At 38.9% G+C, this 13,045-nt stretch overlaps 3 protein-coding genes and 1 pseudogene across 4 annotated transcripts; 2 read left to right on the top strand and 2 right to left on the bottom strand.

Annotated features, from left to right (window-relative positions):
• The first annotated feature begins 598 nt into the window (after positions 1-598).
• On the top strand, positions 599-1,595 carry LOC114722857 (chlorophyll a-b binding protein of LHCII type 1). Its single transcript, XM_028908976.1, has one exon. The coding sequence runs from the start codon at positions 661-663 to the stop codon at positions 1,447-1,449; it is 789 nt and encodes a 262-aa protein (XP_028764809.1). The 5' UTR covers positions 599-660; the 3' UTR covers positions 1,450-1,595.
• LOC114722856 (probable starch synthase 4, chloroplastic/amyloplastic) lies at positions 1,479-7,362 on the bottom strand. The gene is made up of 17 exons (XM_028908975.1): positions 7,168-7,362; positions 6,456-6,630; positions 6,162-6,252; positions 5,901-6,058; positions 5,428-5,822; positions 5,297-5,348; positions 4,893-5,015; positions 4,721-4,796; positions 4,447-4,631; positions 4,160-4,354; positions 4,011-4,082; positions 3,590-3,799; positions 3,244-3,369; positions 2,700-2,849; positions 2,409-2,470; positions 2,246-2,321; positions 1,479-2,112 (listed from the first exon to the last, which is right to left on the bottom strand). Exons 1-17 carry the CDS (start codon positions 7,317-7,319, stop codon positions 1,927-1,929), a joined length of 2,484 nt encoding a protein of 827 aa, XP_028764808.1. The 5' UTR covers positions 7,320-7,362; the 3' UTR covers positions 1,479-1,926.
• A 1,255-nt stretch (positions 7,363-8,617) lies between these two features.
• LOC114722995 (pentatricopeptide repeat-containing protein At3g14730) lies at positions 8,618-13,045 on the top strand. 2 transcript variants are annotated; one of them, XM_028909147.1, is made up of 3 exons: positions 8,618-11,172; positions 11,325-11,528; positions 11,666-13,045. In XM_028909147.1, the coding sequence occupies exon 1, from the start codon at positions 8,704-8,706 to the stop codon at positions 10,594-10,596; it is 1,893 nt and encodes a 630-aa protein (XP_028764980.1). In that variant the 5' UTR covers positions 8,618-8,703; the 3' UTR covers positions 10,597-11,172; positions 11,325-11,528; positions 11,666-13,045. The 2 variants fall into 2 exon arrangements, with proteins under 2 accessions (XP_028764980.1, XP_028764979.1); XM_028909146.1 differs by having other exon boundaries at positions 8,618-11,528.
• On the bottom strand, positions 11,619-12,623 carry LOC114722920 (probable purine permease 10; annotated as a pseudogene).

Genomic DNA, 13,045 nt, shown 5'->3' with positions numbered 1-13,045 from the left:
TTCAAGTATAATATTCTTTTAGAGGTAATTAGCCGGTTATTATTACTTACTAGTAAGAGAACTTTTCTGTAGAAATATAATTATGTATTAGAATACGTGGAAGCTATGGAGAAATGGATTCCATGGTTGCATATTTCCTTAAAAAAAAAAAAAAATCTGAAGCGGATTGAAAATGCTTGCTACTGATAAGATTCTACCAAAACATTCAAATCATAGTCGCTATCGTATTCGTATGACTTTGAACAACTAATTAACCTTTCACATATACATGGTGGTTTTCAATTTTACTTATGAAAAGGATAATGCTTCCCAATGAAGACGATAACCTTTCACTATGACTCGTATGCTGTTATTCAGGTACATGCATGGAGGGAAAAAAAATCTTCAAGACATAGAAATCTTGAAGTTACACGCGGCATTCTCTGATTGGATGTACCCTTTTTGACAAATCTAGCCGTTATCTGTGGATTAGGCGGTGCCAAGTGGACAAAGCAACACAACTACAAAAATCTCGAAGCCCCAATGAGAATGAAGATTTAGATACCTCTGATAAGATTCTTACCTCTCCGTCCCCTTATATATAGGGACCCAAACTCCACGTTTCTTTCACTTCATCCTCACCACTCACAGCCTTCAAAACAAGCTGCGTTTTGCTTAACCATGGCTGCCTCCACTATGGCCCTCTCCTCCCCAAGTTTTGCCGGTGAGGCACTTAAGGTTTCTCCAGCACAGTTGGGTGTTGGGCGAGTCTCCATGAGGAAGACCGTCAAGCCCGCCGGCCCTTCCGGCAGCCCATGGTACGGCCCCGACCGTGTCAAGTACTTGGGCCCCTTCTCCGGTGAGCCCCCGTCCTACTTGACCGGTGAGTTCCCAGGTGACTATGGCTGGGACACTGCCGGGCTTTCAGCTGACCCAGAGACTTTTGCCAGAAACCGTGAGCTTGAAGTCATTCACTGCAGGTGGGCTATGCTCGGAGCTTTGGGTTGTGTCTTCCCTGAGCTTTTGGCCCGTAACGGTGTCAAATTCGGTGAAGCTGTGTGGTTCAAGGCCGGATCTCAGATCTTCAGTGAGGGTGGGCTTGACTACTTGGGCAACCCAAGCTTGATCCATGCACAGAGCATTCTTGCAATTTGGGCATGCCAAGTGATCTTGATGGGTGCCGTTGAGGGATACCGTATTGCCGGCGGGCCTCTTGGCGAGGTGACAGACCCACTTTACCCGGGTGGAAGCTTTGATCCATTGGGTCTTGCAGATGACCCGGATGCTTTTGCAGAGCTGAAGGTGAAGGAGATCAAGAATGGTAGATTGGCCATGTTCTCAATGTTTGGGTTCTTTGTTCAGGCCATTGTGACTGGAAAGGGACCTCTGGAGAACCTTGCAGACCACCTTGCTGATCCAGTGAACAACAACGCCTGGGCCTATGCCACTAACTTTGTTCCCGGAAAGTGAACTTAGAAAAATGTATTTTTTTTGTTTTCAAGAAGAAGAAGAATGTGTGGGTTGTGACTCGTGATGTAAATTTGTTGCAAACCAGTTAAGGAGCATATTGTGTTTTGTGCACCAGGGCTCAATTCAAATTGATCTCAAAATTTTACTTCTGGTAGCGGCTAATGATAATAAATGGAACCCATGTTTATGAAATCATCCACAGTGTGGCAAGTTTTCTATTAAGCCCAAACGTTAAGATGTGGAGAAAAAAGCAGCAGTGCAAAAGCTGACTGAAAATAGGTGTGGAGATATTCATGGCTTGCTGCAATAAATATCACGTTTTTATTCCTGAGGAGAGAGCAAATTTTTATTTTATTTACATCACTTGGAGAACTCATGGAGTATGCAGCTTCCTCTCTCAGACTCAAAATGCAGAACCCATTCACAAACAATACAAAAGTTAAATCTTGAAAAGTTGCCGCAGAGAGGTGAAGGTTGTCAGGTTCGTTTAAGCATGTTCCTTCTCTTTGCTCTAGCCACAGCGTCGCAGTAAAGCTCCTCAAACTGTGCTGCTGAGGATTTCCAGCTGAAATCCATGTTCATGTCCTTCCGAACAAGCTGATCCCAACTCTCAGGATTTCTTTTGTACAACTGGAATGCACGTTTCAAAGCATTGTCTAATCCCTGCCCAAATTTGTTTCATCATATTTCATCAGATCCTGAAAGCTTCCTTCAAAAGGATCCTACTGCATTGAACAATAGATACAACCGTATGACAAGCTTATAGGACTCAAGATTTGATATTTCGCCGACTTACCTGCTCATCTGCCTTCAAAAATGTAAATCCGTTTCTTAGCTCATAAGGCACTGTATTATCTTCGACATCAAAAACACTACAAAAAAGACATATAATTCAATTATTCTTCAGAAAAAAAAGAGAGTTATGCTTCCATGTGGTGATATTATGCAGGTTTTGATACCTGTCATTGATTCCTCCAGTTTTTCTGGCAACAGGGATGGCGCCATATCTCATGGCTATCATCTGCAGAACAGATAACAAGGCAGGAGAGTTTAAGAAAGAGAGACAGAGACAGACTGATGATTACTAATTTCACGGTAAGGTTCAAACACGAAACACATGCATTAAAACAAAGCCAAAGGTCATTCATGGAGATGCTAAAGATGCTGTAATTTATGGATATTCTACAACATGAGTAACATGCTCCAGTTCGTTGCTCTTCGAGTTTCATGAACAAGCGCGAAGACTTTACCGGTGTTAGGCCACAAGGTTCAATGATCGATGGAATGACCAACATGTCAGATGCAGCATAAATGAGATGAGAGAGAGATTCATCATATGTCAATATCAACCGAACATGGTCATGATCCTGAAAGTTGCGAGCAATCTTCTCAAATTCTTCCTAAAAAAGAGAGAAACACAAATCAGTAAAGAATACATACAAGAAGGAAGTGTATTCCTTCAAATACTCTGTTTTCCTGATTTCACATACTTACGCATTATTAAATTTTAGACTAGGAGTTTTGGCTGTGAAGTTTTGCTGACAATTACAACATGATACACACATATATGTCTGCTTCAAACTGAATGCTTTAAGAACAGTACTGCAAAAGTAATTTAAAACTAGTAGAAAAATACGAAGTACATTTTCCTCTCTACTTTTTGATAACTTTCCAGCTAATGTTCAAGTTGAATAATGGTCAGAAAGTTTCAGTTCTTATGTTATATTGCTTGATCTTCTCCTCATTCAACAAATAGAAATGAAACGCTTATAAATTTTGGGGCACAAGTATGACCTGAATTTTCGGTATTGGACTTGAACCAAGAAGAACAAATTGTCCTCCCATCTCTAATGTTCGATATATTGCATGTCTAATGAGAAAAACGCCTTTATGTGGCACCAATCTCGTTACACAGCCAACCTAGAAGAGCATAAAAATACCCAAACATAAGTCAATTTGCGAAATTCTTGAAGTAGGAAAGAAGGAAAAATAAAGGTAGATTATTATATTGATTAAGTCAGGATTCTTTTGAATTATGACATCAAGAAAATATAATTGATTAAAACAGTTGAGGAAGGACATAAAAATAAAAATCGTTGCACCAAGTAACTTCTCATTTATAATAAGAACATATAATTACCAGCGGCATCCTGGCATCTACAGATGAAAGACCCAGTTTCCTTCTCAGGTCATCCTTGTTTTTTGATTTCCCTTGAAGATAACTCGCATTGAAATGAACTTTGAGATAAGTATCAGTATTAGGATTCCATGCATCAGTGTCGATACCATTTAGAATGCCAAAAAATTTGTGGGATTGTGAGCGAAGTGTTGAATGGAGGCCCTGCCCGTCCTGCATTGAGTACAATAATATCATGATAACCATTCCTAAACATTGAAATATTGCAATATTGTTCATGCCTTTATTCTCTTTCTTTCATGTTCTTCCAACTATTTACCCATCTCCGTCTTATCATATCTGTGGCCAGTTCCAACATGTTCTCTTTGTGTTATTTTAATAAAGGAGGCAAAACTCTTTATATGCACAAGAACAAGGACCATACCTCCATGGTTTGCAATTGTTGAGCATAAGTAGGAGACACTGTTGTCACGATGTTAGAGAAAACAATTCCACCCTGACAATCGGATGCAAAAATGTTAGTAGTTTCAGTTCATGAAATAAACTATAATAAATAAATTTTAATTATTATACCTTGACAAGATTGACCCTATCATGAGCTTTGTTGTCCTGCAATCGGTCTGGTGTGTTTAACCGGCGGGGATCAAGACCACAAGATGACAGTTCTGAGGCTGGGGCAGTCCCCTGATACTCGAAGTTGTGGCATGTAAAGCATACTCTTGCAGAATTTAATCCCATTGGGACATATACTTCCCAATATAGTGGAGCCTAGCAAAAGAAACATGAAATCTGGTAGTTGAAAATTCAGGGCTTTCATAAGAAACATGAAATTTAGCTGCAGAGAAATTGATAGTACGTACAACAAATGCTGTGTGCCAATCATGGCAATGAATGATATCAGGCTTCTTGCCAGATTGATGAAGAAACTCGAGAGCTGCACGGCTGAAACAGGAAAAGCGCTTGAAATCATCATGTTCTCCATAAATCCGTCCTCTCCGAAAGAACTCAGCATAGTGAACAGGCTCAATAAAGTACACAGGAAGGCCTGCATAACAAAGGTTAAGTTGCTACGCGAGATAAACAGAATAGTACACAAGATAGATATTCAACGTACAGAAATATTAAATTGTCAACCTTCAACAGTGCCAACCCAGATTTTATTTTTGTACAGTTGACCATCAAAGTATGAGTGTATCTCTGCATCTAAAGCCTGCAATAAGGGTAAGGTTATCATGAGTGATTCATGGTAGTAAGATTCTTTCCATATTTGTGTTTGATCATTTTATGAAAAGACTACATAGCATACCCTTAAGCCACTGATCCGGTCATACCGCATGCAATCATATTTGGGAAGAATAATTTCAACAAGGTGTCCACTCTTCTGCAATGCTTTACAAAGGCCACCGACAACATCTGCCAAACCACCAACCTATTATAGAAAAAATTCATCTTAAATCTTAATATTTATATTAAATCCATGAAGAGTTTTACTCAGAGCTGAGGTGTGACCAAAAAAAAAAATTTACTCTGCCCCATAAAAATTCTCTCATGAAATTGGAAAATTGGAGGTATGGCAAGGTTAAGCATCCAGAAATGAAAAGATTCCCAAGCTTAGAACAAGATATAAATCTGGAGATATATAAAGTGAAAATAACTTTACTTGGAAAGAAAACATCCAAGGGAACTTATCGTAGGACAAAATTAGTTCACCTTGGCTACTGGTGCCATCTCTGCTGCAATGTGAACTACATGCAATCCCGAACTAAGAGGTAAAATAAGAGCCGGATTAGACAACAAAAGATACATAGAGTGCAAGATAATTACAATAGAAAAGATAATACCTTGTTGCAGATGTTGCAAGAAGTGCTGAAATAATCTCATCTTCACTCTGTTCTTTGACAGCCATGAATGTTTCTAAAATACATCTGTCTCTCTTCCACACCTTTTCTCGCAGAACCTTTGCATCCTGTATTGATATTTTCTTTTCAAGTGACCAGCCATCAATTATAAGCAACAGCTGACTCCAAAATTCCCATGGCATATGATCAGCGGGTTCAACATCAGGAGTGCTCAATTCTTCAACCTTCCTCTGAAGGTCATGATTTCGTTGCAATGCTGTGGTTGGTTTATCAGCTTGTTTGGTTTCCCTATGTAACAGCAACTGCGAGTTTTCAATCCCATCCCTTAGATCCTTGCTTCTAATTCTTAGTGTTGAAAGCATCTCTGATAAGTTTTCCTGAGAAACAGAGGATTTTGACTCCAAGTCTTTCACTTCCAAGAGGGAATATTCTCTTTCCAAGAGTTCCACACGTACCTTTTCCTGGTCGGCCACTTTTAACTGTGCTTCAGTCTCTGCCAACCTTTTCTCCAAGATTTCAACATTTCTTTGCAATACTTCCCTCTCATAAAGAATGTTCTGAAGATCTTCGAGTGACCGAACTCTGGCTTGCTTTAAGACATAAATATCTGAATCTACAGGATTAAAGAAATCTACTTAGGCGACAAGCTATAAAACCAAAAAATTTGACGAAGGAATTGAAACAAGGTCTATCAGTATTTCTGAAAGATATCTTACCTTTCTCAACATATCTTATCATTTCCAACAAATTCTGGAGTTGGGTACCTAATGGCTCCTCTCTTAGCTTGGCTACATCTTTGTTTATGGCCTGTCACATAGGAGAATATTATATCGAAGTAACATCATCGTCTTTTATCTCTTCAGTTGCAATTTTGTACACCAAACAGTATATCTTTTATCAGACTTAAAACTGAGGCCGGCATAAATGCAATTAAAGAGAGATATGCATGTGTGTGGATGTGTATGCATGAACAAGCCATCGTTTATACATAACAAAAGATTGGGAGATACCAAAGGCGTGATATCAGAAAGACTAAAATTCCTTGCAAGGCTCTGCTCTGCATCAGCATTAGTACTTCCTGAGTGTTCCTTGTTAGAGTCAACATATTCAACTGGTAGGAAATCCCCATCTGCTGAAGTTCGATCCTCAGGAACTTTCTTGATGGGTTGATTTTGAGGCTGGAAACTGTTTACAGTTGAATGAGTTTGAGCATAACAAGGCAGGGACTAAATTAGCTATCATAAAAGAAAAGTATAAAAGAACTGAGAGGCAGCACGATGACTATAACTAGGTTTCTTTAGCATGATTGTTAGATTTCATGATGGTATGTTCAGTCTTTGAAATTCACAGATCTTATAGACTTCAAAGGTTCTATAATAGGAATGAAAGATGGCGAAAATGAAAACTGATATTAAAAGCACAAACTCAAAAGATGACCGGGAAACCAAGAAACTGAGATCAATTTTAAAAAGATGCAAGCATAATTATATTTCTGAACATGTTCATGCTCGCACTATTTCTGAACTCAAAGTTACCCTCCCACCCAAAAAGAAAAAGAAAGAAACATGACTCACAAAGGGAAGCACTCATTTCTATTTCCAAAACCTACGAAAAACGAAATCAATGACCGCAACGAATTAGAGAAGGACGATACAAAAATGTTAACTAACACGTCGTAAGCCATTGAATTAATTGAAGTGGCGCTAAAACGCAGAACATTACTTGTGATCCTGCTTTCCCACTCTGCAAGAAGCAGGAAGAAGGCGACGGCATTGCAAGGGAAAGCATAGTACATTGGAGAGCTTAGGGGTAGAGATAGAGTTGAGGCCCGAGGTATTCCACTGCGAAAAACACGTTGGCAGCTGCGTAGTCATTTTCAGTGCAAGAGAGAAAAGCTTGAGAGCTTTATCAGAAGAAGAAGAAGAAGGAGTGAGGATTTTCAGTTTCTTTGGCAGAAGGACTTGGTGATTTATATGCTTGCGCTTGCTTGGCCTAACAGAAAACCAAAATGCCGCCACGTCTAATATTCTTTCTTTCGGGTAAACGATTAGTGGAATACATGGAGAAAGGGTGTTCATGCAGGAACGTCATCATACTTTACCGCTGCTTTCAGATAAGAATTCTTTTCTTTTTTTTTTTTTTTTTAATTTTAAAGTTTCCCGTTGATTATATATTCATAATTTTTCTTATTACTTTTGTTTATCTTCTTGTTTAATTTTCTTTCCTAGTCTCGAGTTGTGTAGTTTCTCATGATGCGTGAATTTTGTTGTGATGTGTTTTCTCGTCTTCTAGTATTTTAGTGAGTTTATTTGCGGTTTCAGGATTGAAGTTTGTTGTCTTTATTGGTTAGTTTCTTTTAGATTGGTGATTATAATCTTATTTACTTTGAATGAATAAATACTTCTTCTGGCCAAAAAAAAGTTGTGTAGTTTCTCATCAATAGGTTTAAATTTTTGTCCTTCCTATTATATGAGTGTTTTGATCAACTATGCAATTAAAGTATTACTCCACTATAAATATAAAAAAAAAGGGGGTTATTAATAAAATTTTAAGATACCAATCTCTTTCCTTACCCTATAGTAGGGCTGGTTAAAAAATGTGTAATAACACCCCTTTCACTCTAACAAAAAAAAATGATGTACAATAAGCTAAAAATAAAGAACGAAAATTCGCAACCAAAAAAAAAAGAGAGAGAAAGAATGTACCGAAAAAATGAATTTAGTATTTACGTATCTAAATTTGATAAGCTTTTATTTTTTTATACAGTGTTTTTTGATTGCCTGAGTTAACATTTGATTCTTCTCGGCCATCTTTTTACCTCTTAAGTATGAAGTAAATTATTATAAAAATGACAATCTTTTTAGTATAAATTATAACACGCTTAACAAGTATATAAATTACATAATTTATTTTATTTTAAAACTCTCTATTTATCTATATAAATATTGATATTTCTTGTGGGAAAAATAATTATATTTGTATCTATATTTAAAAATATTTTATTTTTAATTATACTTTCATTTCAACATGATTTAATATTTAAAACTACATTTCAAAAAAATTAATTTTCTCTTAATTTTACAAGGTGTTAGATTAATTTTAATTTTAAAGTTATTTATAATTACGAATATGAAAAGGTTTGCAAACTATTTCGCGGGGAAGGATCCAACAACAACTGGTTCCGAACGTTGAGAATCGAGGGAAGCCGGGTGACAGCTCCAAGTTGCGAACTCTGCAAAAAGGTTTCTTTTCAGTTAGATGAATGGAAGGAGAACAATCTTCAGAGTTTTACTCCACAAACGACCTGGATTGTTTCTCTATTTCTCTACCTCACCCACCTTCGATTCACTTCACCCCCAACCTCACTATGACCTCACTATCTGCATTTCCTCCCTCCAGGCTTGTGCTCACCATAGCAACCTATCCAAAGGTAAGGAAATCCATTCCTACATTCTCAAGAATGGGTTCCTTGATTCCCCGCTCTCCGTCACCAGCCTCATCAACATGTACTCTAAGTGCAGCCTCATGAACTACGCCCTGACGGTCTTTAGTTACCCTTCCCTGGATGATAAGAATGTTTATGCGTACAATGCAATCATTTCTGGTTTTATTTCTAATGGGTTTGCCCGCGATGCGTTTGAGGTTTATAAGCAAATGCGGTGTGTGGGCGTTGTGCCAGATAAATTTACGTTTCCATGCGCCATTAGATCATGTGGTGATGCTATGGATTCTTTTGAGGTTAAGAAGATTCATGGCTTGTTGTTTAAACTTGGGCTGGAATTGGACGTATTTGTTGGCAGTGCTTTAGTTAATACTTATTTGAAATTTGGGTTGATGGAGGAAGCACAGGAGGTGTTTGATGAATTGACTGTTAGAGACGTGGTGCTCTGGAACTCAATGGTCAATGGGTATGCGCAGATTGCGCGGTTTGATGAGGCTCTAGAGATGTTTATGTTGATGGGCTTAAACGGGGTAGTTCCAAGTAGATACACGGTTACTGGTGTCTTATCTATCTTTGCCATGACAGGAGACTTAGAAAATGGTAGAGCTGTTCATGGATTTGTTATTAAAATGGGCTATGATTCGGTTGTTTCTGTTGCTAATGCACTAATTGACATGTATGGAAAGTGCGGATGCTTAATTGATGCCTTGAACATTTTTGAGGCAATGGATGAGAAGGATATCTTTTCATGGAATTCGATGTTATCAATTCATGAACACTGTGGCGATCATTATGGAACTTTGAGGGTTTTCAGCATGATGCTCGGTGAATTGGTTAAACCTGATTTAATTACGATTACAAATGTGCTGCCTGCTTGCACTCACCTTGCAGCATTAGCGCATGGTAGGGAGATACATGGCCATATGATTGTTAACGGTTTTGGGAAAGACGATAGTATAGTGAGCAATGCTGTGATGGATATGTATGCAAAATGTGGTGATATGAGATATGCTCACTCGGTTTTTGATAATATGAGGGTGAAGGATATGGCATCTTGGAACATCATGATCATGGGTTACGGAATGCATGGTTGTGGCAATGAAGCATTAGAATTTTTTTCTCGTTTGTGTCAAACTCAACTGGCACCTGATGAAATCACTTTTGTTGGTTTGCTGTCTGCATGCAGTCATGCTGGCATGGTGAAGAAGGGGCAGGAATTTTTGGCAGAAATGGAATCAAAATATGGTGTTTCTCCTACCATTGAGCACTACACTTGTGTGATTGACATGCTTGGTCGAGCAGGCCAACTCCAGGAAGCTTATGATTTAGTGCTAACAATGCCCATTGAGGCTAATCCTATAGGATGGAGGGCTTTGCTAGCGGCATGCCATCTCCACAAGAATACAGACCTGGCTAAGATTGCCGCAAGGAAAGTGATTGAACTTGAGCCAGGGCACTCTGGAAATTATGTATTGATGTCAAATGTCTATGGAGTTGCTGGTCGATATGAGGAAGTATCAGAGGTGAGACATACAATGAGGCAAGAGAATGTGAGGAAGACACCTGGGTGTAGCTGGATTGAGCTCACAGATGGTGTGCATTTTTTTGTAACAGGTGATAGGAACCATCCCGAAACTGACTTTATCCGTGATGGCCTAAATTCATTGACTGTGCTTCTCCGGGAGCATGGATATGTGCCTTCGATCTAGCATTTAACATGTGATTAAAATCTGTCACGACAACTCTCTTTTGTGGGGAACACGGAAAGTGTTAAGAAGTGGTTGTGGCTTGTTCACTACAGCACAGCACCCGTGTATATCTGTCGAAGAAGATGATGTGTTAGTTGCTGCACCTAAACAGAGGATTAATTATACAAGGTATTGACGAGATTGATACCTTCCTACTGAATAAATTTCCTCAGCAACGTCATCATTCGAGAAGCTCAGCCAATAGCCAGCTGCATGATTCTCCTCTGTTCCAGGGCAGGCAAGGACCCAATAAGAATAGTTATTAGCTAAGGAACATATTACTGGTGAAAAGGAGAAAGAGAAGAATGAGAAAATGTTGAACTTGACTGAAAGGAGGAGACATATTGAAATTAACCACGACCACTGTTCCACTCGTCTTGGACAGGGGATTTCTATATGATCCTGTCGGCCCAACAGAGTGAAGAGAACGGAGCATAAGGCTGGAACAGGATGATTTGCAATATTACTCATTTATGAATAGCGTTGCTTGCTATAAATTTATATTTTTATTTATATTGATGATTTTGTTGTCCTAAGGTTGGTAATTTAGTTGAATTCAAGCATTTCTTGGTTATTTGTCTTTAAACCTGGATATTTTGAAATTAAAAATGCTTTTAGTGAGAGAGACAAAAGCATGATTAAAAATAGGAGAAATAAACCTTTACACACTTATATTATTGTGTCCCTAGTTTTCTCATTTCATAAATGCTGGAACGGACCATCAAGAGCAGACAGGCCAACAGCTGGTTCAATTGCAGAAGGCTAACTTCAAAACATACAAATTCACGTGGTCCAACTCCGCTGGCCTGTTTCATAATAAATATAGGTTCAACTTGACGTCCATCTCAAGGTTTGCGGTCATCGATAGTATATAGCTGGCGGAGGTGGCCCAGGTACGATGATGAAGAAATCTGACATCACAAGTGATTTTCACACTGTTTTAATAGTACTACGATGATCTTATGCAAAATCCAGAATATACATTATTCGTCTGTTAAACTCTTCTGATGGTGAGGTGTTTCCGTTTCAGTGACACTATTGGATTTGCAATCATCCAGGTGCTGTTGATGGACACATGAAACAAAGCCCCAAGCTGTTAACACCATAGAGATTGCCTTTATATGAACAGCAGGCAAACCCAGAACACTTATGGCATTGGAGAACAGAGAAACCTCAAAGATCAGCCCCACAGAGTCGATAGCAAACAGCGACCATAATATGGCTGTCCAGGTCAGATTCAACGCACAGGAAGTCTCTTCCATCTCATACTCTTCCATTTCTCTATTCAGCTCCTCCTATTCTCCGCTAGCAAAAAGTCCAACTAATGTTGCGGAGGTTGCTACAATGGATTGACATACTATCATATCCATGATTGCTCTGAAAGTTTCCCTTTTTATAACCTTCTTGAACGCTAGTTGTATGAGGGAAAGAACCAGCCGAAGCAAGTGCGCACAAGAATCCAGTCACGTATTTTCCTTTGGAGATTTGTGTGGAAGAATCTGAAGCTGCAGATTCTGTTTGGAACACAAGGAGGATGGAGGAGACGGTGAGGAGGACTAGAGAGTTTATGATGCAAGGTGTGAAGTGAAGAGAACTGAGGAAGAAGGAGAAGAAAGCATTGAAAGCTAACAGGGATGAGGAAATGAGAGACAGAGTAGAAACAAGAAGGTACAAGAGCCCAAGCTAATACGTGTAGCAATTTGATGCTCCAAGAAGACCAATAGGGACATTAAACGAATGCTAGCTTTTGAACAGAAGGTTGCTTCTCAGTATTCTGAACGTCAATAATTTCTGTTGCGGTTTTTAAAGAGGGATCATGAGATGATGTAATAAGGAAGAAGAACGGGGAAGCCCACTAGCTGTACTAATGACCCCATCCATTTGCTCTTTCCACCTTTTTCATAGTGCAATCTTCCCAAGAGTGTTGCAGCTGACTGGCTTGACAGGATAAATACAGTGCATAAGGTTACTCGGAGCCAACGATTGTATCATCGTCTTTCTCGGCCAGTGATTGTTGATTGGTTTGGGAAAGCAGTTGTTTCATCCTCCAATGGTTCTGTTTCTTTGTGCCCGTGAGCTGCAAGGGAAACTTTACAAGACATTAATACAGCTATAGGTGGCTTAAGAAATACAGCAGGCGACATAGAAAGAGATAGTTAAACTCTCAGATTCTGCTTCCTACTTTCTTTGCGGGGAAGAAATAGTTAGGTGACTGAACTACATAGACATGTCAGAAACATGACGCTTCCAAAGCTTTGTTTTTTAGTCTGCTTGGCACTTCTTACAGGTTTAGATCCAAGTAGCGTGAGAACAGGGTATGATTTGTCTGCAAGTATCAACTTGCTATCTAAGTACTCAGTTTTTATCACAGTAGAAGACTTCATATATGAGTAAATTCATAAGTAGGATA

Source organism: Neltuma alba, unplaced genomic scaffold (genome assembly GCF_004799145.2).
Source record: "Neltuma alba isolate B1F8T4 unplaced genomic scaffold, ASM479914v2 tig00012116_pilon, whole genome shotgun sequence".
In the NCBI taxonomy this organism is placed as follows: Eukaryota; Viridiplantae; Streptophyta; class Magnoliopsida; order Fabales; family Fabaceae; genus Neltuma; species Neltuma alba.
The sequence above is the reverse complement of the archived record's forward strand: the minus strand, read 5'-3'. Positions and strand labels throughout refer to the sequence as shown.